Source organism: Vulpes vulpes, chromosome 2 (genome assembly GCF_048418805.1).
Source record: "Vulpes vulpes isolate BD-2025 chromosome 2, VulVul3, whole genome shotgun sequence".
In the NCBI taxonomy this organism is placed as follows: Eukaryota; Metazoa; Chordata; class Mammalia; order Carnivora; family Canidae; genus Vulpes; species Vulpes vulpes.
Window position 1 is genome coordinate 20227721 of NC_132781.1, and position 25675 is coordinate 20253395.

At 54.9% G+C, this 25675-nt stretch overlaps 3 protein-coding genes across 7 annotated transcripts; all 3 read right to left on the minus strand.

The window, feature by feature from the left end:
- Window positions 1–220: 220 nt before the first annotated feature.
- Window positions 221–4636, minus strand: COASY (Coenzyme A synthase). 2 transcript variants are annotated; one of them, XM_025987044.2, is made up of 10 exons: window positions 4541–4636; window positions 3404–4114; window positions 2558–2772; window positions 2164–2295; window positions 1845–2034; window positions 1696–1760; window positions 1425–1509; window positions 949–1046; window positions 711–857; window positions 221–610 (listed from the first exon to the last, which is right to left on the minus strand). In XM_025987044.2, the coding sequence occupies exons 2-10, from the start codon at window positions 4101–4103 to the stop codon at window positions 560–562; spliced, it is 1683 nt and encodes a 560-aa protein (XP_025842829.1). In that variant the 5' UTR covers window positions 4104–4114; window positions 4541–4636; the 3' UTR covers window positions 221–559. The 2 variants fall into 2 exon arrangements, with proteins under 2 accessions (XP_025842829.1, XP_025842830.1); XM_025987045.2 differs by having other exon boundaries at window positions 4494–4550.
- Window positions 4637–8840: 4204 nt separating this feature from the next.
- On the minus strand, window positions 8841–11175 carry HSD17B1 (hydroxysteroid 17-beta dehydrogenase 1). Of its 4 annotated transcripts, none has more exons than XM_072747155.1 (6): window positions 10797–11175; window positions 10521–10688; window positions 10230–10381; window positions 9986–10079; window positions 9462–9830; window positions 8841–9369 (listed from the first exon to the last, which is right to left on the minus strand). In XM_072747155.1, the coding sequence occupies exons 1-6, from the start codon at window positions 10891–10893 to the stop codon at window positions 8909–8911; spliced, it is 1341 nt and encodes a 446-aa protein (XP_072603256.1). In that variant the 5' UTR covers window positions 10894–11175; the 3' UTR covers window positions 8841–8908. The 4 variants fall into 4 exon arrangements, with proteins under 4 accessions (XP_072603256.1, XP_072603259.1, XP_025842899.2 ...); XM_025987114.2 differs by having other exon boundaries at window positions 9130–9369; window positions 9462–9639; window positions 10202–10381; XM_072747158.1 differs by having other exon boundaries at window positions 8922–9639; window positions 10202–10381.
- A 218-nt stretch (window positions 11176–11393) lies between these two features.
- NAGLU (N-acetyl-alpha-glucosaminidase) lies at window positions 11394–18399 on the minus strand. Its single transcript, XM_025987113.2, has 6 exons — window positions 17809–18399; window positions 16149–16296; window positions 15208–15354; window positions 14982–15067; window positions 13784–14040; window positions 11394–12846 (listed from the first exon to the last, which is right to left on the minus strand). The coding sequence occupies exons 1-6, from the start codon at window positions 18192–18194 to the stop codon at window positions 11627–11629; spliced, it is 2244 nt and encodes a 747-aa protein (XP_025842898.2). The 5' UTR covers window positions 18195–18399; the 3' UTR covers window positions 11394–11626.
- Window positions 18400–25675: the final 7276 nt, after the last annotated feature.

Here is a 25675-nt window from a genome sequence, read left to right on the forward strand (position 1 = left end):
GCCAGGCGTCTGGCAGGAGACCAGCGGGAGAAACGCTTTCAGAGAGCCTGTTGGCCAAGCTACTTTACAGATAGGAAAACCGGGGAACCAGAAGGTCTGTAGCTTCTCCCAAAGCAGTCAGTGAAAGGGCCCAGGCTGACGATCTGGCTAGCTTCGAAAGCCGTGCTCTTAACCGCCGCCTCAGAGACCTCGGGGCAGAGGCAGACACCATACACGCGGCACCCGGCAACATTCACCTTTAATTCTGTTACAAGTTCAGTGTTTGCCCTGGCCGCAGGCAGCCGCAGGTACAACAGACACGGTGGGCAAGAGAGTAGGCACCAGTGCCAGAGGGGCCTGCTCCCCCATGAGCCACATCCACAGTGATGGCCAAACCCCAGCAAGCCGGGTAGGCTTTGCGTCTCCATCAGGTCCTGCCCTGCCCTCCTCGGTTTGGCTCAGCCCTCTAGGCCCAAGCTAGGAGGAGCACTGTAGCGCCCATTCCTCCTCACCGCTGAATTTCTTGGCAGCTCCAGGGGCCACTTTGGCCCCACAGAGAACTTGATGTCAGCCATGGACCTTACGGCGTCTGGGGGATGCGCTTCTGCAGGAGAGTCCAGGCTTTCTCCACCTGTGAGCCATCGGAATGTTTGGAGAAGGAGAAGACAAGGTCAGGCAGGCACCCACTGGAGACTTCCTCCCCACAACCCAGCCCTTCCCTTGGCACCCACCTGGCGCTGGGTGACATGTGGTTCCCATAAAGTGCTCAGCACCACGTGGCTCTGGTCCACAAGCTGCTGCCCACTCATCTGGCTCTGCAACCGACTCTGAGCTGCAGCCTCACTCAGGCCATCCCTTTCCACAATGCGTCGTATAGCCTTGACACAGACAAGGCCTATTTCAGCCCCCCAGCTTGGAGCAGGCTGAGGGTCTGCAGTGGGGATGTGGCGGGAGATGGGGTCCAGATACCTCAGTCTCAGGAATGACAACGGTCCACACCTCATGCACCATGTTCTGCCAGCCAGCTTCAAGCAGCATAGCAGCGTCAATCACGCACACGTGTTTTCCTGTGGGGAGACCCCAATCACTGCTAGCAGCACACCACCACTTGCTACCAGAGAGCCAATGAAGCCTAATCTCAAGGAAAGCAGAAGGTCGGGATCCCTGGGTGGCGCAGCGGTTTGGCGCCTGCCTTTGGCCCAGGGCGCGATCCTGGAGACCTGGGATCGAATCCCACATCGGGCTCCCTGCATGGAGCCTGCTTCTCCCTCTGCCTGTGTCTCTGTCTCTCTCTCTGTGTGTGTGACTATCATAAATAAATAATAAATAAATAAATAAAATTTTAAAAAAAAAGGAAAGCAGAAGGTCTGGCTCAGGGTCGGGAAGCTCCCAGGAGAATCTGCTTAATATCCCGCTTGGCTGCTCCCATCATCACTCCCACTCACCCTCAGCCATAGCCTGATCCATCTCCTCTCGAGCTAGCTTTGCGATAACTGGCCACATAATATCCGTGAGTATCTTCAGCTGCTTCTGAAGAGGGAAACAGAGGAAATGGGCAGTTTACCTTCCCTTGGAGATGGAGCCAGTCTGAAGGAAGAGGTAGTTGGGAACAGATGAGTGGAAAGTCGCACTCTGGAGCAGACCAGAGACGGCCACTAGGTCCCAACTTCTGGGTCTCGAAGCAGCGGAAAAACCCCTGGAGAGGAGTGTGTTTACCTTGTTCCCAAACACCCGGCTGCCTAGGACCTTCCTGTTGATAATGCCATCTTTATGGAGAATATCTGGACAACAGAGACACAGGACTAGGCAAGGAGGCCAGGCCATCTCCTCACTTTAGGACACTTCCAGCCCTCCCTAGGTATTACCTGTTCCAAAGGCTTCCACAACAGGCTGATAGGCAGGACCACCTGGGGCATAGGCCCGATGGCCCAGATGGTCACTGTCGATGATAAACGCACCCAAGCCCTTAAGCCGCTGGGCTACTGAGCTCTTCCCAGAGCCACTGATGCCCGTCAGCCCAATCACGTAGAGCTGTGTGGGGAGCTCTGGCCTCTTCTGGAGGTAGAGAAGAGGGAACCAGTTACTAGGGTCTTCAGACTCATGCTTGGGACTGAATTCTTCAGTCTTTACTCTCCAGCACTTCCAGCCCACCCAAGAGGGGAGAGAGAGGGAAGGCAGGCATACATATGGAGGCTGAAGCAGGTTTCCCAGCATTCGCTGGCGGAAGCTAGAGGAGCTGACTTTGTCTTCTTCATTGTCCTGGTGGCTTTGGTCCTTCAGCAGCTGGATCTGATACAAGGCAAGCTCCTCCAGGTCCTAGGTAAAAGAGGAGGGGTGAGGACAGGGAAGGAGGGACAGAATGACAGTGACACCTGAGCTGTCCCTGTATGCTTCCCCTACATGCCCCAGAGATAGAGCCTGCGTCCAAGGGCAAACTGGGAACCAGTTCCTTCTTGCATCTTCCTCACCACCCTAAGCCCTCTCTTCCCTCCTCTCGGGTCGTGGTACTATCAACAACCCCCCACGTGGCCTTGCCCATCCCCATCCACGCCCTCTGCCAGTCTCCCTCAGGGGTTACATTCTCAAGGCGGAAGCGGTTGACGGCCATCCCCCCACGATAGGTCTCCTCGCTGACCACCAGGAACTCCAAGGAGGGATTAGAGCCAGCGGGCCCATAGGGGTCCAGCAGGGGGATGATATCAAAAGTCAAGGAGGGCTTGATGTCCACCAGGAACTCACTCAGATGTTCCACACGTTCTGTGTAGGGTTGGAGCAGCTCAGGGAGCAATTTGCCTGGGGAAGGAGCCCAAAAGAACAGTGAGATCTTTTTACTGGGGAGGGAAAGTGCAGGCAAATTTGGGAACACTGTCCCTAAGCATCCAATTTCCAGAGGGGGGTCGATGGCCAGAAGAAAGGGCCAAGCTGGGAAGTGCTCTGTGTCAGAGGAGCTATGAAGAGGGGGCAGCCAGCAAGCACAGTTGTCATGGCAAGGGCTGGCCTGTGCCCAGGGAGCTAGCAGTGCAAGAGAGCATCAGAGTTGGGTGGAGAATCCCAAAAACCACCCAAACAGGAGTCCCCTCTTGCTGTGTCTCTGGCCCAACTACCTACAACCCACTCATCCATTTAGTCCCAGGGTCTCGATCTTTAGGATTCATCACTGGAAGAACTTCTTAAAAGTACAGACTCCTTGGCTCCATGTGTGGGGGAATTCTGATTTGGGTGGTGACTAGACACACACTGAGAAAGCTACACTTACTCATTTAACATAATTTCCTCAGCACTAACTGAGTGCCAGGCACTGTGACATTTGGGAGGGGTGGGAAGTAAAGGATGGCCCCACTCTTCCTCAGTCATACCCTGGGGGCAAGGTTAAGGGGTTCTGAGGGTTCCTCCCCTGCTCTATTCCAGGGTCTCTCTCACTCACTCTTCAACAGGTCTTTGTCCGCTACTCCCACCACAAGCTGCTCCTGGGCCAGGACGCAGGCGACACTGAGCAACACCTTGTGGGCATTATGCAGGCGGTCAAAGGTACCACCCACAGCCCCACGGTGGTAGCCACGCACTGGTTGCTTTGGAGACCTGGCCACGGGGGAGGCTGGCCTGATGGTGGAGGGTAAGAGGACATCCAGGGGCTCCGTGGGCAGCTCTCCAGGCCCATAATCTGGGTACAGCAACACCGATGCCAGCTGGGGACAGCAACTGTAGCAGCTGGTGGCATATCGCTCCAGCTGTTGCTTGACCGGGTTGTACTGGCTTCCATCCAGGGTCTGGAAGTCAGTCAGCACCACTTCCGGTGGGTGGGCCAGGTTCTGGACTGAGCTGGACAGGGGAGGGAGAAAGGCGCTCTTGGCTCCGATATTGGTCAGCAGGACTCTGACGTCCAGGTGCCTGTGGACGTCGGCGCCAGCGTAGAGGTGTGTGATGAAATCCAAGACCTCAAACGTAGCCTGCACGACGCTGGACTGGGGCTGAGCTGGGCCCCCGAGGCTCATGCCCGGCTGCAGGTGTACATAGAGCGTGTGATTCACCAGCCGGGCCGCCGAGGTCAGGATGGGGGCCAGGCGAGGGGCGAGGGAAGCCAGGGGCGTCGTCAGCACCAGGAGGCCCGACCGGAATACGGCCATGCTGCCCAGGCCTGCGGACAGCCAGGGAGACGGGGCGTGGGTGACTGAGGGGTTATGTAGCTGAGGCTGAAGACTGGGCCTTGGACCCAAGGGAGGGGACCTGGCGTAGGGACGGGGTCTGTGCTGATCCAGAGGAACCCGGGGGAGGGCACGGGGCCTGGTACATGGCGCCTCGGGGCTAGGCGCTTGGCCTCGGTTTCCACATTTCTCAGACGCTGCGGTGAAGTCGCTGAACTGAATCGAAATCCTGGGCGGGGAAGCTAGGCTGGACAAGGGTCCCTGAGTCACAGGGCTGGGGACCCAGAAATCCCGGGCCCTCCTGCCAGGCCGTACCGGGGTCTTCAGGGGCCTAGAGGAAAACGCTCAGGCTCGCACCGCTTCCCTACTTACTGTGACCTAGAGGTTTACGTTCCGCTAGCGCCGCCGCGGAGCCTTACCTGCTGCGACCCGGAAACAGTTCCGCAGCTGCGCCTCCGAGCTACGGAAAGGCAAGAAGGCCAAAGTCTCCCCTCGCCTCGGGATCTCGCGAGACTTTGTGTGGCGAGGGGCGTGTCCCGCCGAGGGGGCGGGGCCGAGCTGGGAGACGGGGCAGGCGGGGCAGGCGGGGGAAACCTTATTCCTGATCCCCGCCCGCCGGGGCCTGGGCGGTGGAGGGCGAGGCGGGCCCGGAAGCGCTTCGTGGATGCCCTTTAGACTCGAGAGAAGGGAATGGTTTCATTACCCAGGAAACAGAGGCAAAGGCAGAACTAACACCTGACTTTCCTCTTAATAAGTTACAGACGTGGGGGGCTTGGGATAGCACTTAAATCAGGACTCAGAGTCCCCGCAGACCTCCCGGCACCGTCCGGGAGGCCACAGGACTGCTCTGTCCAAGTCCCCATTTAACAGCTGGGGACATTGAGGCCCTCATGTTCCAGGAACATACAAAGGAATTGATGACAGAGGTCTTGTGGCTTTGTGGGGCGCTCCACACCACCCAGCATCAGTTTGAAGGAGAGAGGAGAGCTCTGCATGGAAGCTCAGTAGAATCGCCAGAGGATGGTCTCCAGACAGGAGAAAAGGGGAGGAGGGACAGAGACCTAGTGACGAGGTCCACCATGAAATGAAGCTAATTGGGCTGGAAAGGCTGGAATTGGCAGCCTCCCTGGGGAAAGGAAGCCAGGTTGCCATCAGGAGATATTTCAAGTCACTTGTCCACGGAGATCTCAAAAGGGAGGGAAACCAATTTCCAAGATTCCAGGGATGTGCAGTTTATTTTCCCAAACTAAACAAATGCTCATTTTCATAATTATATGGGTTTGTTTTGTGTTCTTAAAAAGGTGTTCCAAGGGGCACCTGGCTGGCTCAGTAGAGCATGTGACTCTTGATCTCAGGGTTGTAAGTTTAAGCCCCACACTGGGTGTAGAGATTACTTAAAATCTTAAAAAATAAATAAAGAGGTGTCCCACAGGTGTTTAAGCCTCCGCCCCACAGAGCCTGGATTGGCCCTTTGGCCCCTGGAGTCAAGGATTGGAAAAGTTATAGAGCCACAAAAGTATCAAGGCCAGTGATTTTGGCAGGAAACACCTTAGTTTGGGTTGTTTTTTTGTTTTTGTTTTTTTATGATGCATTTGAGAGAGAGCACGGAGGTAGAGGGAGAAGTAGACTCCCTATGGGGCTCCATCACAGGACCCCGGGATCATGACCTGAGTCAAAGGCAGATGCCTAACTGACCGCACCACCCAGGCGCCCCCTTAGTTTGGATTTTTTTTTTTTTTTTAAGATTTTATTTATTCATGAGAGGCACAGAGAGAGAGGCAGAGACCCAGGCAGAGGGAGAAGCAGGTTCCCTTGCAGGGAGCCCGACATGGGACTTGATCCCGGGTCTCCAGGATCATGCCCTGGGCTGAAGGCGGACGCTCAACCACTGAGCCACCCAGACGTCCCTAGTTTGGATTTTTAAAAAGAGGACCCCAAATGAAGAAACGAACTGTAGACTCTCAGGAAACGTCTGAACCATCTGAGCACAGTCCCACACAGAGTCACTGTTGGAGGAGATCATCAGGAAAATGTGACTGTCGGAAGCCCGGGTGGCTCAGTGGTTTAGCGCCGCCTTCAGCCCAGGGTGTGATCCTGGAGACCCAGGATTGAGTCCCATGTCAGGCTCCCTGCACGGAGCCTGCTTCTCCCTCTGCCTGTGTCTCTGCCTCTCTCTCTCTCTCTCCCTCTCTGTGTCTCTCATGAATTAAAAAAAAAAAAAAAAGGAAAATGTGACTGTCAGTTGACTCGAACTGGACATAAGCAAATGGAGGCTTCTCGCCTATTACTGTGTCAGAATATACACTACACCCACTATTCCCACAGTGGGAGCCTTGAGCTATGCGTTGTTGAGACCATCTGGACGTTATTTGTGACTGAACCTATTGAAGTCCTCTATATAGACTTTTAAGATTCTGGTGGGCAAGTGCAGAGATCTACTTGTCTTGCAGCCACCCAGGACAAGTCTTGTATGTCAGTACCATTGCTTAATAAACCTACCACCTCCAATCTGGAGTGATCTTCTTTCTCCCGTCTCTCCTTGTCCTCTGTGTATGGGGGCCAGTTTCAGAATTCACCCAGGGAACTGTCCAGGTTGTGAACCAACAGTCATTTTTATTCAGTAAATGTGGATCTAGTGTCTCCCATGATCAGGAATGGTTCTAGGTGCAGGGGATACAACAGTGAACAAAACAAAGTGCCTACCCTGGAGCTTAGATTTCTGTGTATCTTGGGATGGGGTGATGAAATTTATAGATACAAGTCAATAAATCAATGACACATATAGTGGTGATAAATGCTATGAAGAAAAATAAAACAAGGCAAGGGGCTTATAGTGGAGGGAAGGGAATGCTATTTTAGACAAGGTCGTCCAGGGAAACAGCAAAGATCTAAAAGAAGAGAAGAATCAGAGATTAGGGAAAGTGAACCAGACAGAGGAACAGGCAGTTCAAAGGTCCTGGGGCAGAAACCCAGTAGGGCTGAATCAGATGATGAGAAGTCATGAGAGATAAAGTCAGAAAGGAGGTGGGGGCCAGATCAAAGAATGTGCTGGAGGTCTTACAAAAAAGCCTTGGATTTTACTTAGGAAGCCACAGGGGGTATTTTAAGCACAGACATGAAATAACTTTCATTTTTAAAAAAGATCATTCTGGCTGCTCTGTAGAAATTTTACTGTTGGTTGGGCATGGGTGGCATCAGGGAAACCAGTTAGGAAACTACTGCAATTATCCAGATGTGATGGTACCTGCATAGACCAGAGTGAGTTCCAAATATGCTTTGAAGATTGAAGGTATTTGCTGATGAATTGGTTGAGGGATGAGCCAGAAAGAATGGAGTTGTCCTATGCTGAAGTGGGGTGGACTGGCAAGAGCAGTGGGAGGGCTGGAATGGACTTGGCACTTGGACGCATTAAGCTTATTAGGTGTCAAGAGGAGATATTAAGTAGGGAGTTGGGGATGTATGTCTGCAGTTTATGGGAAACAATGGAGTTGGAGATACTGGAGGCTTTGGTGGGGCTCATCGGCATGTAAATGGTCTTCAAAGTCATGGGACTACATGAGACTATTAAAGAGTATTCATGACATTGAGGAGCCTGGCTGGCTCAGTCAGTGGAGTAGTCAACTCTTGACCTCAGGGTTGTGGGTTTGAGCCCCACATTTGGTGTAGAGATTTAAAAAAAACAAGATTATGAATGTGATTTATGGAGGAGTCCCCACTTTGCCTTCCTCGTCATTGTGTCCCCACCCCCAGGGGTTACCTTGTGAGCACGTGTACACACACTCACACAGGTGCAAATGGGCAGTGTGGGGGACAGGAGCTAGGCTCGGAGAGCAGGTCCTATGTCTCAGAGATTCGTGCCACCCTGGCCCTCTCCCCTTCTTGTGGCCTTTCTGGATGCTGAAGTGACAGCAAAACTGTCTGGGCCAGGAGGGCAGGGAGACAGGCAGGGATGAGCTGGCGGAGATCCCGTCCCAGGAGCAGAAGCAGCCAGCAGTCCAATGGCCGAGAGCAGCCACTACCTGGAAGTAGCCACAGGCCAAGATGCAGTGCCTCCGCCTCTCCCCCCAGGTTCAACACAAAACTCCAGCAGTTTCCTCTCTATTCCGGCTTCCCAAGCTCCCTGCAGCCATGCCTCTGCCCACTCCAAATGCCAGGAGTCCTAGTCCCTCCCGGGGCCCCATCTCCTGGGTACCCCTCCCCCTTCCCTCTGCCTGCAAACCGGATGCCTAGTCTCCACCTATTCTCCACCCCTCCTCCAGCACCCTACCTCTCAGGAAGTTAGAAGGTGATTGGCCCCAGCACCCTGCAGGCCCTTACACTGGCACCCAGCACTCCAACTCCTCGCCCTGGCTTCAGGAAGGATATGGGGCAGACCGGCCTGTCCTAGAGCCTCAGCTGAACCTCCTGGGGAGTGGCAGCTTCTGGGCTGGTAGGGATCCCTCCCGCTGAGTTCTGTCTAGGGCGAGGGGCACAGAGGAGGAGGAGGGGAGCTGTATCCTCTTGACTCACTTAGCCTTGTTTCCTTACACATCTGGCTTCCACGTAGGAACATAATTACAATTTTAACACTGATAGTAGTAGTAATCATAGCGGTGCCTGTTACCCCTTTCAGGCATTGCCTCAGTTCTTCATACACTCCACGACATAGGTCTCATACCCATTTTACAGATAAGAAAAACACTCAGAGAGGATAAGGACCTTGCCTGAGGTCCCAATGACTACTAGGGGCTAAGTCACAACCCGCCTCTCTCCCTGCCCACGTCCCCCTAACTCCTGCTGCTGACTCCTCAGGGAATCCGGCCACCCCTCTGCACCCTGCCTTCCGGTGGGCTAGCTCCTTCCAATTTCTGGAGCTCGGTTTCCGCACTGGTATGAGCCGGGTTACCCTCGGTCTCTGGATCTCCCACGCGCTGCACGTGCCACTTGTCGCACACGTGCGGGGCCGCAGGCAGCCTGGCGCCCTGGCCGGAACCGCGCGCCGCTGGGGCGCCAAGGAGAGAGCTGCAGGCAGCGGTGGGCCAAGCCTTTATTGCGGGGCGGCGGGGGGAGCGCGGGGCGCGGGGCGGTGCGGGCCCGCGGCGGCGGCCTCCTCCTGCGCGGGCTCGTCGGCGAACACCGCGCGGTGCATGGCGGCGACGTAGCTGCGGCCGCTGGAGTCGGCCAAGCGCAGGTGCGCCAAGGGCAGGAAGCGCTCGGTGCTGAAGTAGCGCAGGGCCGGGCGCGGGGCGCGCAGCGCGGTGAGGAAGACCTGAGGCGGCGGGAGGAGGTGCGCTGGCCGGAGTTGCGGGGCTGGGGTGGGGGCTCCCTCTTCTCCGGGGCCGCGCCGCGCCCGGCGCCTACCTCCGTCACCTCCTCCGGGTCCTGCGCCGCCTCGCGGAAGATCTGCTCCGAATGGCGCCGGTAGCTGGAGAAGAGGTGGCGGGTCTTGGCGTCCGCGCCGTCCAGCACCCCGCCCGGGACGCCCTCCAGCTTCTCCAGGAAGGCGGTGCGCACCGGGCCGCACTCGATGAGGCTCACGCTGCGGGCCCAGAGCGACGAGTGGGTAGCCAGAGCCTTCGGGAGGCGGCGTACCCCCGAAGCGCACCCTGCCTCTCCCGCTCCCGCAGCCGGTGGGGGTGAGGGAGACCCGCATCAGAGCCCCGGGCTGGCAGGCTTCCTCGCTGGGTGACCTTGGGCCAGTCACCAGCCTCCTCGGCCCGAGCCTCCCAGCTGCAGGGCAGAATTGCGGTAACGAGGGGCACGCGCCCTGGCACCCGCCAGATGTGAGCCGCAGTGGGAGGGGCCAGGGAGAACCCTGAGTGGCTCCCACAGGACAGGGGGCTGGGGTCCCCAGAGGCAGGGGTCAGAGGGTGGGGGTGACTCACTGGACCCCGAAGGGCGTGAGCAGAACCGCCAGGCTCTCGCACAGACCCTCGATCGCGAACTTGCTGGCGCAGTAAACAGCGTTGAATGGCAGCCCTTGGAGGCGAGAAGAGGCTGTGGAGGCGCGTCTGGGAGGGTCCACCCGGAGCCCACTGCAGGAGCCCCCCGCAGCCCCGCAGCCCCCGCGGCGGCCACCGGCCCCGCCCCACTCCACGCACCCATCAGACCGCCCATGCTCCCGGTCACCAGGATGCGGCCCGAGCCGCGGCGCTTCATGTCCGGCAGGAAGGCCTGCAGGGTCCGCACGGTCCCGGCCACGTTCACGTCCAGCACGGACTCCACGGCGCCCGCCGCGTGCGCCTCCAGCGGCCCGAGCAGGCCCCGCCCTGCATTACACACTGAGGGGAGAGAGGTCGGACCCTGCTTGCCTCTCTGTCCCCTGACCCAGTGGGTCCCTTTGGGTTCCCCGGGCCGGGACATTTTGGTTTGGACACAATGCTGGAAAGGCTCCTGCACACGTGTTGCAGGGAGGCTCACCCAGGACATCCACGCGGCCCTCGGTCACGCGTGCCCGAGCAGCGGCCACAGAATCTGCGTCCCTCACGTCCAGCTGCAACGTCTCCAGGGAGCCAGGAGGGCACCCTCGGGACCGGGCTGCCTCCCACAGCGGGCCCTGTGTCCCCAGGTCCCGTAGCGTGGCATACACTGGGAAGGTCGGGAAGAAGAGGAGGATCTGAATGCCCTGATTACCCCGTCCTGGGTCCCCTTGGACCAGGGGCTGCTCCTGTCTCTCCACCTCAGCCCCTCATCTACCTTTGAAGCTCCGGGAAGGGTCTGACGCCAAACGCAGGGCCAGGTGCAGGCCAATGCCGGAGGAGCAGCCAGTGATGAGCACCACAGTGCGGTCCATGGGGAGACAATTATGGAGAGGCCCAAAGAGTGCAAAGCTCTGGTCTCTGAGCTAGATAACACCTGCTTTGCCCCGCCCCTGCCCGCGGGGTCCCCACCCCTTGTTATGTCTCCAGCCTTATCTCAAGGCTGAGCCCTCCTTCACGTTTGGGGCCTACTCTCCCCATCCTGCTCTTGGTCAAGGCAGAGATGAGGCCACTTGCTTGGAATACCCCTTCTTCAGTTGCTGGTCAGAGGGAGAGCAAAGGGGTTGCAACTAGGAGATGTGAGTTCTCATGTGGGCACATCTTCCCCTGGGTGAGCCTCTGTCCCATAGCGACAATTATAAGCTTCAAAATTTGCTGCTGAGAGTGTGGAAGTAAATGTTTTGGGAGAGGAATCCCAGTCCCAAGGTCGGGGAGGCAGAAGCAAGGGGGCGGGGAGAAATAGCCTCACACCAGTGTCTGTCCATCCTAGAGCCCTGAGTCCTCCCAGGCATTGGTGACATTCTGAGAGACAGGCCGGGGTGACTCACCGGTTTATTAAGTTGTATTAAAATAGTACTTTGATCCCAAATTTGGGGTGGTGGAGGAGAGGGCAACTCACCTCCCTCCCAAATTTCCCATGCCTGCTCCTCCGGCAGGTCTTGAGTTCCTTTGCCCAAGCCTGGGAACCTCCTGTGATGCTGGTTTAGCTCCAGGCCCTGGAAACCTGCCCGGGCCTGGAATTTGGGGAGAACATCACCCAGGGGGTGGTTAATCTGTCCACAAGGAGCCAGCCACCAATCGGGGGTAATATTTGATGAAGAGCTTCTTGGCCAGGTCCACAGTGTCACCGTCAGGCTGGCTAGGATACCTCTGGGTGCCGAAGATAAAGGTCTGCTCCAGCTGGAAGGCATTCTTGTCAAACTGGTGCTGTTGGAAGGGAATGCCTTGGACCAGACTCTCAACCAGCATCTCCATGAAGAGCCGCCAGCGGGGGGTGTAGTAGTCAGCCACCAGCCCGGCCAGCTGCTTGTTAGCATAGTCCAGGATGTTGCCCTCGGGCCCCCACAGGGTCAGCTGGTAGCGGCTGTTCTGCTCATAGAGATGGGCCTCGGCCTCGCTGACTGCGGCCGCCCGGGCCTGCTCCAGCCACTTGCCCAGCAGGAAGCGGCTGTCACTAGCCAGCACCTTGTCCAGCGCCGGCAGAAGCTCGTAGACCAGGACGCCTGCTGCCCTCAGCAGGGGAACCAGCTCCTTCCTCAGGTAGGCGCTCCTCGCCTCCACATAGTACAAGCTGACCAGCTCCTGGGCCGCTTGGCGAGTGACGTCCAGCAGGTCGTAGCGGAAGGTGGGGCTAGAGGCCAGGGTTGGGGCAGCTGTTAGCAGCAGCCGCCAGGCCTCAAACACATCTGATCGGTTGTACCAGACAGTGGTAACCATCTGTAGGGATGGCCTCCTGACCAGAGGGCTGCGATTGTGCCCACTGCACGCCTCCCCAGAGCAGTTGTAGACACTCCTGAGAAGCAGCCTCCACGCGGCCTCTGTATCCCTGTGGGCAACTCCATACCGACGGGCTGCAAAGCTGCTCACCCAGGCCTCCAAATCAGCCACTGGGTCCTTCCGCCAGCCCAGCTCAGCCATGAGGGCATAGACCACTTCGTTCTGGCCAATGCCCTCGGGAGCCATGCCTGTGCCAAGCATAGTGGAATTGGGGAAGAGGCGGGCAGCCGCAGGACCCCGGTTCACAGCCTCCAGTGCCCCAAACAGACCGTGGTTGCCTCCAAAGTTATGCAGCATGCACCAGATAAAGGGCTGGCCTTGGAAGGAGGCCGTCTGGATGTACACAGGCTGGCTCTCAGCAAACAGGTCCAGGACCAAGAGGCGGCCACGAGGCACAGCCTCCAGCACAGCTCTCACCTGGGCAGGCCCCCAGAACTGCGGCTGGTGCTGGAAGAGCCAGCCTTGGAGCAGCCACACGGCGTCAGAGTCCACTGTGGTGGAGGGAAGGGTGGGGAGACAGAGAAGAGGACTGATGAGAGGAGAGAGGGCAGGGGAACAAACGTTCACCCCATTCTACAGATGAGGAAACAGAGGTCCAGAGAAGTTAAATGACTATCACAGAACACTCTGTTTTCCTCTGTAACCCTCCCACCCCCAGGGCAACTGCATCACGCACCATCCCATCCTCTCTTCCTCCCAGCTGGGAGCTCTAGGGCAGTGTTGTCAAGCTCTATGAAGCATCAAAATTACCCAGAAGGCCGGTTAAAACAGATTCCTGGGCCCAAGCCCAAGTCATTGTGATTCAGGAGAATCTGCAGATCGGACAGGCTCTGGGGTGACGCTGGTGCTATGGGTTCTGGATTGCACTTGGAGCAGTGCTCTCACAGCATCCTGAGTCAGTTGGTTCCTTTCCCGGCTGATACCCCCAGCCATTGCTGACCTGGCCCCTCCCTGTCCCTTCCCTATAAGTGGCAGGAAGGAGCGTTGGGTTCCTTGTGCAAGGGCACCCACCGGCTTTGAACACATCCCCTAAACTCTTGCCCGCACTACCTGCCTCAGCTCGGAAGCAGAGACCAAACAAAATACTTTCATAGCCAACACTTAATGGCACTTTACTTGGGGCCAGGCATCATTCTATTTATGATGTAGCCCCATTTTACAGATCAAGCAACTGAGACAGTGGTTGGGAGGTGACTTGTTGCAAGTCACACAGGCAGGAAGGGGTGATGCCAGGGTCTGAGCAGGCTGCCTGGCTCCAGAGCTCACCCCTCAACAGCAGTGTGATTAACTAAAGATGGTGTGTGTGTGCGAGTGCTTGGTCAACTGTCAAGTGCTGTCTCTCTTCCCACCCTGCTGACCTCTGCCACACTCGTGTCCCTGAGGACAAGGGGGGTTCCCCATCCCACCCACCTCACCCTGGCACCAAACCTGTGATCATGGCCTGGTAGACAGAGGCTGTGGCTGAGGCAAGGTAGGAGGGCTCTGAGGAGGGGGGCTGCATCTCGTTGAAAGTATCGGCCCCGTAGATGTGATTAGTGCCAAACTCTTGGATCAGTTCCCGCAGGAAGAGGCTCCCAATGATAGGGAATAGGGGGTCTTCTGGAGCCAGGAGGAAGGAGCAGGAGTAGGAGCAGTTGAAGTGTCCCCAGCTGCCCAGCTGGGTGATGTTGATCTGAGGGAACACCCTAGGGGTGGAGGGGGGGGGAGCAATCCAAACATTCACTGGAGGCTGGCAGTGTTCATCACCCAGCCTCACTGGCTTAATTACGGATTGTGCCCTGTGGCTGGAGTCCTTTCCTCCTCCCTCCCTGCTTATCCAGCCGGTTGGATACCCCTCAACATCCTTCGAATTTCACCTCATCTGTAAACCTTCTGCTGTCTCTTCCCCTCCCTCAGGCTAAAACAAGCAACACTCATTCTTCCAGAATTTGCCCGGTGCTGCCTCTGAGCCCTGGCCGCAGAGTCCTAGATGGAGCAGTGGCCCCACATATATTCCTACCCATATCACTGTATTGTACCCCCCTGTCAACCTCTCAGCCAGCAGGGGTGGAACTCGATGCACTTTGTCACTGTATCCCCAGGGCCCAGCACAGAGCTGGTCTGATAAGTGTTTACTGGATGTGTGAACGAGGCTCTTGCTACCCAGCCGGGAGGTGAAGAGATGGCCAGTAGGGCCAGCCGCGTGCACTAGGCCCTGTGACAGTGGTTGGGACCAGGTGCTCCTGGGCATGAAGGAGGTGCTGACCAAGGCTGGGGGCCCCAGTGAGGCTACCTGGAGGAGGGGAGGTCACAGCTAGGCCTTGAAGAATTTTGCCAGCCACAGGAGAGGAAGGGTCAGTGGCACAGAGGAACAGAAAGGATGGGAGACCAGCACACCCCTGCAAACTGCTACATAAGAGCTGCCATTTGCTAAGACTGTGCTGAGCTATACGGACTGTACAAGTGAGGAAACTGAGGCACAGAGCAGTCCCATCTGAGTTCCAATGTCACATGGCTAGTTAGTAGCAGAGCCAGGAATCAAGCCCAGGCCTACATCCAGAGCTTCAGTTTTTCTTTAAATCACGTCTTGCAGGTAAAAAATCAATTCCCTCTCTGAGGCAGGTGAGGGGGAAGGGAGGAAGCTCACCTGGTGAGAGCCTTGGGGACGTGCCCTGAGAAGGCAGGCAATACTGGGATCATGCCAAAGGAGCGCATCCGGTCCAGGATCCGATGCTAGGGGATGGAAGGGGAGGTGGGAGGCCTCACCACCCACCCCGGGGCACACAGGGTCCCCAAGGATTCTGAGGCTGGTCCCTGGCCCACAGACTATCTAGCATTGCCCAGCTCCGCCCCCTTCTTTCCCTTCCTTTTACCTGTAAGTAAAGCTGTTTGAGGTGCCAGGAGTGGGGCAGGGGGCCACCCCAGGTGTGCAGGTTGCCCATGCGCCCCCAGGCCAGGAAGGCAGGCCCAGTGAAGTACTCATCGATCTCTGACTGGGTCAGGCCCAAGGCCAGGTATACCTGAGGAGGACAGCCCCCGCACATAAACACGTATAAGTATTCATCTCCATTCATTCAACAATCACTCATTCATTTCTTCTCTGTGCTGAGCCCTAGAGTTACTAAGACAAAATGTGACCCTTGCCAGGAGCCCACAGTCCAGGAGAAACAGGTCTGTGGGCAGGTAAGTTTACTAATGGGTCAGCTTTGTTGCAAGGATGCGGTGAGGCATAACGGGGCTCTCCCCAAAACGGGGAAGGGGCCTTAGAAGGCTTGGGGGAATAAGGCTGGCTCTGCAGAGAGCCTAAAGAGCACCTGCTGCCAGCAGCCAGAGCCCTTAGGGCCCAGGCATGGAAGCCCCCAGGCCAGGGGAGGGTGCTGAAGCTGAGGGGAGCTCTGGAGTGTGTTGACAGCAGCAGGAGTCCAACAGATCTGCATCTTAGAAAGGACACTGTTGGAACTCAGGAGCCAGGAGTTCTGTTCAGAGGCTCTTGAGAGGGGCGGGTATCGCCCACAGAGATGGGGCAAGAGCCTGCACAGGAGCCATCAATAAGGATAAAGAGGATGAGGCACAGAATCTATGGAAGCAGTGGCCTGACCAGCTGTGGGGGTGGGGAGAGAGGGGAGCCTGACTCCTTAGCGTTTCTAGTGAGGTGCTGGGGTCCAGACCCCCACAAGTGCTCCAATGTGTTTGGCTCAGCAATGAAAGCCTGTTTCCAGAGAGCTGGAGCCATCATGTATGCCACAAACACTTCTGTGTGCCAGACACGGTGCAATGGGGAGGCAGGGACTGGAGGGAGGAGAGGGACACTTACCCGCTGCCAGATGGCCTCTTGGCCGCTCCAGGCCAGTGCCAGGTTAATGCCATTCAGTGCCATCCAGTCTAGCTCCCGCTCCCAACGGGCCCAGTCCCACCACACAAAGGAGTAGCTGTGCGTGCACACATTCTGGTAATAGCGGTATCTGCGGGCAGGGGCGGGAGTTGTGACATGTCCCTGGGGGCAGAGGGCATGTCCCCCAACCTCTGAGGGTCCTTTGCCCTGGAACAGCACCCGCCAACCCCAGATCTAGCCCAGAAGGGAGGAGTTGTGGCTCTTCTACTGTTTCACTCCAGGACTCACCCCAGGTGGTACCAAGACTCAGCAGGAGGAAAGGGAGCCTTGGGAGACAAGGTGACCAAAGTAAAGCCATTGAGGTTTTACGTCAGTAGGTTCATAAAAAGAGTCACAAAATCGCACTCATGGAAAACTATAAGGTCCCACTCCTTCCAGCAGTAAAAGCCACAAAGTTTAGACATTCTTAAAATTGTTCCCCATGGGTAATTCCACAACCCCAACCACAACCCTAAGACAATGGTAAAACTAACCACCCAAAGTAAAGGTTAGACCCAAAGTTAAGGGCACTTGGGGGCTCAGTCGGTTAAGCAACTGCCTTGGGCTCAGGTCCTGATCCCTGGGTCTTAGGTTGGAGGCCTGAGTCAGCCTGCTTCTCCCTCTGCCCCTCCCCCTGCGCATGCTCCCTCCCTCTCTCTCTCTCAGATAAAATCTTAAAAAAAAAAAAAAAAAAAAGATCCCAAAGTTAAAAAGTGGGTTTCTTCGTATGTGGATAGCTAATTTGAAAAATGTATAAAAACCTTCTTTGGGGCAAAAGGATATCCTCTTCTCAACCTGGAGGAGAGACGGCTACTTTGTGAGATGGCACCTCTCTTACTTCTAGACTTATTAGATTTATTCTAGACTTCTAGATTTATTAAAAATCATTGTCCCTTTCTCTAAATGGCTTGCCCTTGAATCTTCCTCACAAAGAGCAAAGAACTTTCTTGATGAAGGGCCTGAGACCCTCCCCCTGGGGGCTTCGGCTTGTCCAGCATCATTATGGGAGCTTCCGAGGTGCCCCCCAACCGCAGCCAGGCAGGTATTTGGGGGAGCACACAGCATTTCCAGTCAACTCTTCTAGAGCTCGCACCTGCACAGCCTTGAAGTGCTCTATGGCAACGCTGGTCCCTGTCCTGGAAAGGGGGTCCCTCTCCCCAATCTGATGTGTGATCACACCACCTCCCTGCGGTGGGACAAGCGCCAGAAGGGAGGCTGTGAGGGAGTGGGTGTCATTCCTCGGTGGGCATCTCCCAAGAGAAGGCGGAAGGAAAGGAACAGCATTTTCTGGTCACTAACTATGCATCACAAATTCTGCGCCGGTCACTGGAAAGCCTCGTGACCAACAGTGCGCCATCGATGTCACCGTTTCCAGTCTTCAGATGAGCCGGCTGAGGCTCGGAGAGGCTGGGTGACGGCTTTCGGGGGCAGAGGTGGGCTCCGAAGCCGCAGCCGTGCGACCCTAAGGCCAGCGCTCCGTTCAGTCTCAGTGGGTGCAGTCGCTGGCGCGGGGTGCGCGCCCCGGGGGCGGCAGGTGCGGCGGGCGCGGGCGCGGGCGCGGGGGGGGCGGGGGACCCGGATGGAGAGCGGGCGAGCCTCGTACCTGTTGGGCGTGGCCTCGGTCAGCACCTGCGGCACCGCGGGCAGCGGCTCCGGCAGGCGCAGCTGAGAGCCGGACCAGGCCACGTGGCAGCCGCAGAAGTCGCGCAGGTAGCGGTGCAGCCCCACCGCGGCGGCGACGCCGGTGGAGCCGAGCACCAGCACCCGCGTCCCGGCGCCTCCGCCGCTCAGGCGGTAGGTGTCGAGGCCGGACTCGGCCGCCAGGGCGCGCTTCACCGACACCGAGAAGGCGGCCGCCGGCCCCGGCCCCAGCAGCCGGACCAGCAGCGCCCGCACGGCCGCCGCCTCCCGGGCCTCGTCCGCGGCCGCGCCCCCCGCGGCGGCCAGGAGCAGGAGGCCCAGGACGGCGGCCGCAGCTGCCGCTCCCATGGTCCTGCGGTCTCCGGCTGGCGGGGGGCCCCGCGGGGCATCAATTGAGACTGGACTGGGGGGCGGGACGGCCCGCGCCCAATCAGCTGCGGGCCTCTGGCCACGGGACACCGACGGGCGCGTAGCCCCGGCTCCCGGGAGACCGCACTTCCGGGCCCGGACCCGCGCCCCGAGGGTGTCTTCTGGCCGCACGTGGTTCGGGAGCGCGTGACCCGTGTCCCTAAAAGCCCGGGGTGAGGCCCGCTGCCCTTCACAAGCCGCCGGTGCTGTAGTACCTGGAGAGCTTTCACGTGTAGCTCACTGTCCTCCAACCAGGTAACTGTCCAACAGATATTGTTATTCGGAGTTTTATTTTGTACCAGGCACTGCCACTCTCCTCTAGAGGAAGCCTAGAAACCAAGTTCCTACTTAAAATTGGAAGGAATCCGGACGCGTGGGTGGTTCAGTGGGTTAAGCCTCCCACTCTTGGTTTTGGCTTTGATCTCAGGGTGGTGAAATCCAGCCCCACGTCCGGCTCAGCAGGGGGCCCGCTTGAGTTTCTCTCTCCTTCCTCTGTCCCCCTCCTCCAAGCCCGCTCACATGCTCTAAATAAATAAGTAAAAAATAATAAAATAAAATAAAATAAAATAAATAAAAAAATTGAAAGGAATCCAAAGCCCACCTCCCCAGCAAACCTTACAGACAACGCACCGGTGTCTGCGCTTGGCCCTAACTCTGTTTTTCTAGGTTATGGTGCCCTCCATTCTCAGAGTAGACCCCAACTACAAAACATATTCTCTAGTCTGACCACAATGCATACCCTGGAGGAGCCCTGGACAGCCCCTCAAATAACCTGCCACCTCCTGCTCTACCTGGCCAAGAGTCGACCCCCTCCCTGCCCATCCCCCCACCCCACGGACCCAGCTGGGACTTGCTCACATTCTTCAAAACCCCTCAAAAGGCCCAATCTGACCGAAACTCGGCTGACTTCTCTCGATGTCTAGTCCCTCTGCTTCCTTGGAGAATAAATAAAACTCTGGCTAGTTCCTCTACCCTTTTTGCAATCCTCCGCTGCCGCCACCCTAACAGAAATAAAGATTTACATTATAGTTGTGATGCTGTGAAGAAATACAAAGGTGCTTAGCCTAAGGCTTCCAAATGACAAAAAAAAATGACAAAAAAAAAAATGACAAAAAAAAATGACAAAAAAAAAAAAAAGGAAGTGACATTGAATATGAATTAAGTTGGGATTTACCAGGAAAAGCGAGAGGAGAGAGCATTCAAGGCAGAGAAGAAAATAAATATGGAGACCCTGGAAGGGCAAAGAGAGAGCTGGGCAGAATTAAGGAACTAAAAGGTCAGGAAGCTGAAGGAGAGGTGGGTCATGTGAGCCTGGACTTGCAGGGCCTGGTGGGCAGTTAAGGGCTCTCCATTTGATCCTTTTTTTTTTTTTTTTTTTTAAGATTTTATTTATTTGACACAGAGAGTGAGAGAGCACACACAGAGGGAGCAGCAGAGGGAGAGGGAGAAGCAGGCTCCCTGCTGAGCAGGGGCTCCATCCCAGGACCCTGGGATCATGACCTGACTGAGCCGAAGGCAGATGCCTAATTGACTGAGCCACCCAAGTGTCCCTCTCCTTTGATCCTTAAAGGTTAGGTGCAGCCGGACAGGTGGAGCCCATATCTTCATGTTACATATTGGGAAACTGAGGGCCAGAGAAAGGAAGTGACTCAGATAAGATCAGCAACCAATAGGAGAACATGTCTAGAATTAGAACTTGGACCTCCTATTTTACAGATGAGAGTTCTTGCCACCATATGGGCAAGGGATCTTGCCATATCATCACCAAATGATACAACTTTTCAAGCTGCTGCCTGGGCAGGGTGGGGTTGGGTGGAGCAATGTGGTGGCATGAAGTGGTGGGCCCTTTGGGAAGACCACACTAAAAGGATACTGGGTCCTTTTGGAGGCAGATGTAGCTTTTTCCAGATTGTTGGATCTGAGTGAAACTGCTTAGAGAAAGGGGATGGGTCATAGGAGAGTTGCCACTCTAGAGATTCCAGAGGCTGGACTGAAAGAGAAGTGAGAGCCCCTTGAGCTTGCTCTGCTCCTCTGCCCCCTGCCTGGCCACAGGCACAAGCTGCAGACCCCCTGCCTTGTTCTCAGCTCAGCGAGCAGCTCCTGCAGGGAGGCGCAGCCCTGCTCCCAGTCAGTTCCTGGTATCAGAAAGTTCTCACCCTTTCCCAGGGACCAGCTCCAAGACTATGGGTAGGGAGTGGGGGGACTCACATAGCCTATAGCCCTAGGGTCTCTCTCCAATCCCCTCCAGTGCCCTGCCCCCAATTTCCCCTCCAAACACTTTGCTCTGGGTAAGACTTGTCAGAATTTCCTCCCAGGACCATTTTACCAGCATTTCTAGATCTTAGGGGACACATGGTTGGGGGTATTCAGCTGTAGGTTGTCAGGCTCAGGGTGCCAGCCTTTCCATTGGATCTGGATTCATCTAGCGTGGTGATGGTTGCTGGCAGCAGCAAAAGACTGGGACACTTTCCAGGGGATTGGTAGAACATTCAAGGCCTGAGCTCATGGATGCTGGGCAGGAGCTTCAGGGATTACTCCAGATATGTCACACTGTCTCTTTGCTCATCTTCCCCACCAGGTTGAGAACTCTTTGAGGACAGTAGGGGGCTGGCTGAAGAAAGTAAAGGGCACCAACTGGATGAAATAGCTAGCATTTGCTTAAAAAAAAAAAAAGAATGAGGAAGATTTGTGGTGTTGATTCAGAATGCTCTACAAACTCTATATATTTATATTTCTTTTTTAAAAAGATTTTATTTATTCATGAGAGAGAGAGAGAGAGGCAGAGACACAGGCAGAGGAAGAAGCAGGCTCCCTACAAGGAGCCCGATGCAGGACTCGATCCCAGACCCCGGCATCACACCCTGAGCTGTAGGCAGATGCTCAACCACTGAGCCACCCAGGCATCTCTGAATTTATATTTCTATTTAAAGATCAGTCTAGTGGGTATACACACTCCCATTTGTGTTTAAAAAAAAACAAAAAAGGGATCCCTGGGTGGCGCAGCGGTTTGGCGCCTGCCTTTGGCCCAGGGCGCGATCCTGGAGACCCGGGATCGAATCCCACATCAGGCTCCCGGTGCATGGAGCCTGCTTCTCCCTCTGCCTGTGTCTCTGCCTCTCTCTCTCTCTGTGACTATCATAAATAAAAAAAATAAAATAAAACAAAACAAAACAAAACAAAACAAAACAAAACAAAAACTGGGCAGCCCGGGTGGAAAAAAAAAAGGAAAGGCCATGTAAACAGTTGTTGCCTGGGGTGGGGCACTGGGGCTCACAGGGTGGGAAGAGAGCTTTTTTTTTTTTTTTTAAGATTTTATTTATTTATTCCTGATAGACATAGTGAGAGAGAGAGAGAGAGAGAGGCAGAGACACAGGCAGAGGGAGAAGCAGGCTCCATGCAGGGAGCCCGATGTGGGACTCAGTCCAGGATCCCGGGATCATACCCTGAGCCGAAGGCAGACGCTCAACCGTCGAGCCACCCAGGCGTCCCTTCTTTTGTTTTTTCACACTTTATTTTTCAATTAATGTGTGTGCAACAAGTGAGCAGGGCTCTCCTCTCTCCATCTGTCTCCTCTGTCACTCCTGGCCAGCCTGACCTTCTGCCTAAGCACCCCAGAATACCTTCAGGATCCCCTACCTAACCCTTTCTGCCTGTCTGTCCTAGCCTGCATGAGGAATGTGTGGCTCCTTTCCTGTCTCACCACCAGGGGACAGCACACACCCAGGACATGTCTTGGGTTGGCTGGGGAGCTGGGAGAGCAGGCAGGTCGTTGAGAATCTGAGATATGAGGGGAGCTCCAATGCCCCTTCCACCCAGGGCTCCTGGGGGTAGAAAGAGGTGCAGTCCTACCCAGGTCCCCCGTGAAGGACAGGACAGAGAGTGGGGACCTGAAAATGGTGATGGAACGATCTCCTATAACACCAGGTCACCCTCCCCCACATGTGTTCCCATCACTCTAGGTGGGCATTCCCCAGACAAGAGCACAGACTCACTCAACAGAGGCCTGGGGGCCAGGGATGCCCATAAGAAGGGGATCAAGATACAGGGCATGTCCCTTTAAAAAAGGAGCAACGGATCCATCCTGCTCCTCACCCATACCCCAGAGCTCCTGGGATTCCCCACACCCTCCATGGCTCAGTTCCTGGCTAGTCCATCTTTAGTTGGCTGGGTTGGAGGCAGCCCAAGGCCACTGGATCTCGACAGTTCCGCTTAGCCAATGACCTGCCAGCCCAGGTCTTTTCCGCTGAGCAAGGGAGGAATTTCTCCCTGCGGAAGCCCTAGCTTTCCCATCTCTGCCCCCATTTTATTGACATATACTATAAAGTTTACCAATTTAAACATTCAATTTAGTGCTCAATTTTTTTTTTTTTTTTTAGTAAATTCAGAGTTGTGCAACTGTCGCTATAATCTAATTTTACATTTTCATCACTCCCCAAAAGAAACCCTGTACCTCTGGGTGGCTCAGCGGTTTAGTGCCTGCCTTCAGCCCAGGGTGTGATCCTGGAGTCATAGGATCAAGTCCCATGTCAGGCTCCCTGCATGGAGCCTGCTTCTCCCTCTGCCTGTGTCTCTGCCTCTCTTTCTCTCTCTGTGTCTCTCATTAATAAAACAAACAAACAACAACAAAAAACCTGTACCCATTAGCAGTCACTGCCATTTTAATCCAGCCCCAGCCTCGTCCAGCAAGCAGTCCTAAGCAACAGGTCATTTGCTGTCTCTACGGATCTGCGCATTCTAGAAATTTCACATAAATGGAATCACACGTTATGTGGTCTTGCATCTGGCTTCTTAGCATGCTTTTGGGGTAATCCATGTTGTATGTAGCATGTGTCAGTACTAGATTCCTCTTCACTGTAGAAGAATACCTATAGTATTGCCACTTTGTTCATCCATTCATCAGCTGATGGACATCTGGGTTGTTTTCTTTTTGGGGCAATGACCAATATCACTATGCACACTTCTGTACAAGTCTGTGTGCATTTTCTCCATTTTTCTTGGAAAGATATGCAGAAGTCAAATTGCTGGCTCTTATGTTAATTCTGTTTAACATTTGGAAGAACTGCCAGACTGCTTTCTGAAGGAGTTGCACCATCTTCCATCGCCCACCTGACCGCAGTTCCAAATCCTCCACATCCTTGTCCACACTTGTAATTGTCTCTTTATTACTGCCTTTCATGGTGGGTTTGACCGTTGGAGGATCCCCTTGTGGTTTTGGTTTGCTAATGATGCTAAACAGCTTTTCATGGGCTTATTGCTCATTTGTATCTTTGAAATGCCTACTCAAATCCTTTTTTTTTTTTTTTTAAAGATCTTATTTATTCATGAGAGACACACAGAGAAAGAGGCAGAGACACAGGCAGAGGGAGAAGCAGGCTCCATGCAAGAAGCCTGATGTGGGACTCCTGCCCTGGACTAAAGGCGGCCGAATGCAGATGCTCAACTGCTGAGTCACCCAGGCGTCCCCTTTAATTTTTTTTAATTAAAAAATTTATTCTTTTTACCTTTTATTTTTTTTAAGATTAATTTTTTAGTAATGTCTTTACCCAACATAAAGGCCCAAATTCACAACCTCAAGATCAAAAGTCACACACTCTATTGACTGAGCCAGTCAGGTACCCCTAATTTTACATTTTAAATTAAGGTATTTATTTATGTAATTATGACAGAATTTTAAAAGTTCTTTATTTTTTTTTAAAGTTCTTTATTTATTTTTAAAATTTATTCATGAAAAAAAAAATTTATTCATGAGAGACAGAGAGAGGCAGAGACACAGGCAGAGGGAGAAGCAGGCTCCACACAAGGAGCCTAATGTGTGACTTGATCCTGAGACTCCAGGATCACATCCTGAGCTGAAAGCAGACGCTCAACTGCCTCAACTGCCAAGCCACCCAGGGATCCCTACAAGTTCTTCATATATTCTACACACACGCGCGCGTGCGCGCGCACACACACACACACACACACACACATATGTATCTGCAGTTTCTCCCAGTGTGAGGGTTGTCTGGAGTCTGTCCTTTAAATACAAAACCTTGTAAGTCTAAAGCCCGTATCTTTTTTTTTTTTTGAGATTTATTTTATTTTACAGAGAGAGAGTACCTGTGCATACACAGTGTGTGGGGGGTGGGGGGCAAAGAGGAAGAGAGGAAGAAGCAGACTCTGTGTTGAGCACAGAGCCCAATGCAGGGCTTGATCTCACAACCCTGAGATCACGACCTAAACCAAAATCAAGAGTCACTCAGGCACCCCTAAGGCCCTTTAAAAAAAAAAAAAAAAAGATTGATTGATTGATTTGGAGAGAGAGGTAGGGAGGGGCAGAGGATAAGGGAGAGAAACTCAAGCTGACTCTGCACGGAGTGCTGAGCCTGATGTGAGGCTTAATCTCAGGATCTTTGATGAAACCAGGGGTCAAGATGCTTAACCCACTGTGCCACCCATGCATCCCTCTTTATCTTTTTAGTGCTTTGCTTTTGGTGTTGTATCTAAAAATCACCTAACCCAAGTTCATGAAGATATTTTCCTATAACTTCCCCTAGGAGGTTTAGTTTTTAACTTTTACATTTAGGTCTATAACCCACTTTGAGTTAATTTTTATATAGTGTGGGGGCTGCTGTCCCAAATTTGTTCTTTTGCATGTGGATACACAGTTTGGCAATCAGCACCTGAAAGCTCTTCTTTCCACACTGAATTGTCTCAGCTCACCCACCTCAAGTCCACCCTGGACGGTTTGTGTGTGGGGCCAGGTGGGGGGATGCACCGAGGGCCTATTTCAGGGCAGGAGAGGGCTTGAGCAGAAGGAACATGAAACAGGGTGTTCCTGGCCCTCCTCACCCTTCCCCGAGCAGCTGCTCACATTCCTGTGCAGCCCGTCCTGTCCCGGAGGCCCCAGGAGGAAAGGAGAGGCAGGGCACTAAGAAAGAATGTGGGTGCCTTACATGGCAGTCAGGGCGGAGACGGTGCCTTCCCTGCCCACCTGCCCGCTGGCTCTTCAGCTGCCTGCCTCCGTCAGCACCTCACATTCTCCCACTGCCCGGAGGAACCCCACACAGAGCCTTGGCTCACACCAAGGCCAAGGGCATTGGGGCTCAGAACAGCCAGGCTACTGAGTCCTGGAAAGCACACTTGGAGAAGAGGGAGAGGAAGGTGGGCAGATGCCCAGGCTCCTCTTCCCCTACCCTCTGGGTAGGTGTGTGGGAAAGGAAGAGGAGGACGGGTCCCCACCCCCCACCCCCCACGGGAGGCAGTATCCCGAAACTGCTGGGCTTGAGGGAGGGGAGGGGCCTGGGAAACCTGAGAGGTGACAATTTCACAAACTGCCTGGCCTGCAGCTGTGGCTTCCGATCCGATCCGCAGACATGCTGGAGGAAGGGCAGGGGCGGCAACACGGGGGCCGCGGGCACAGGAATAGGCAGCCTCCCGGG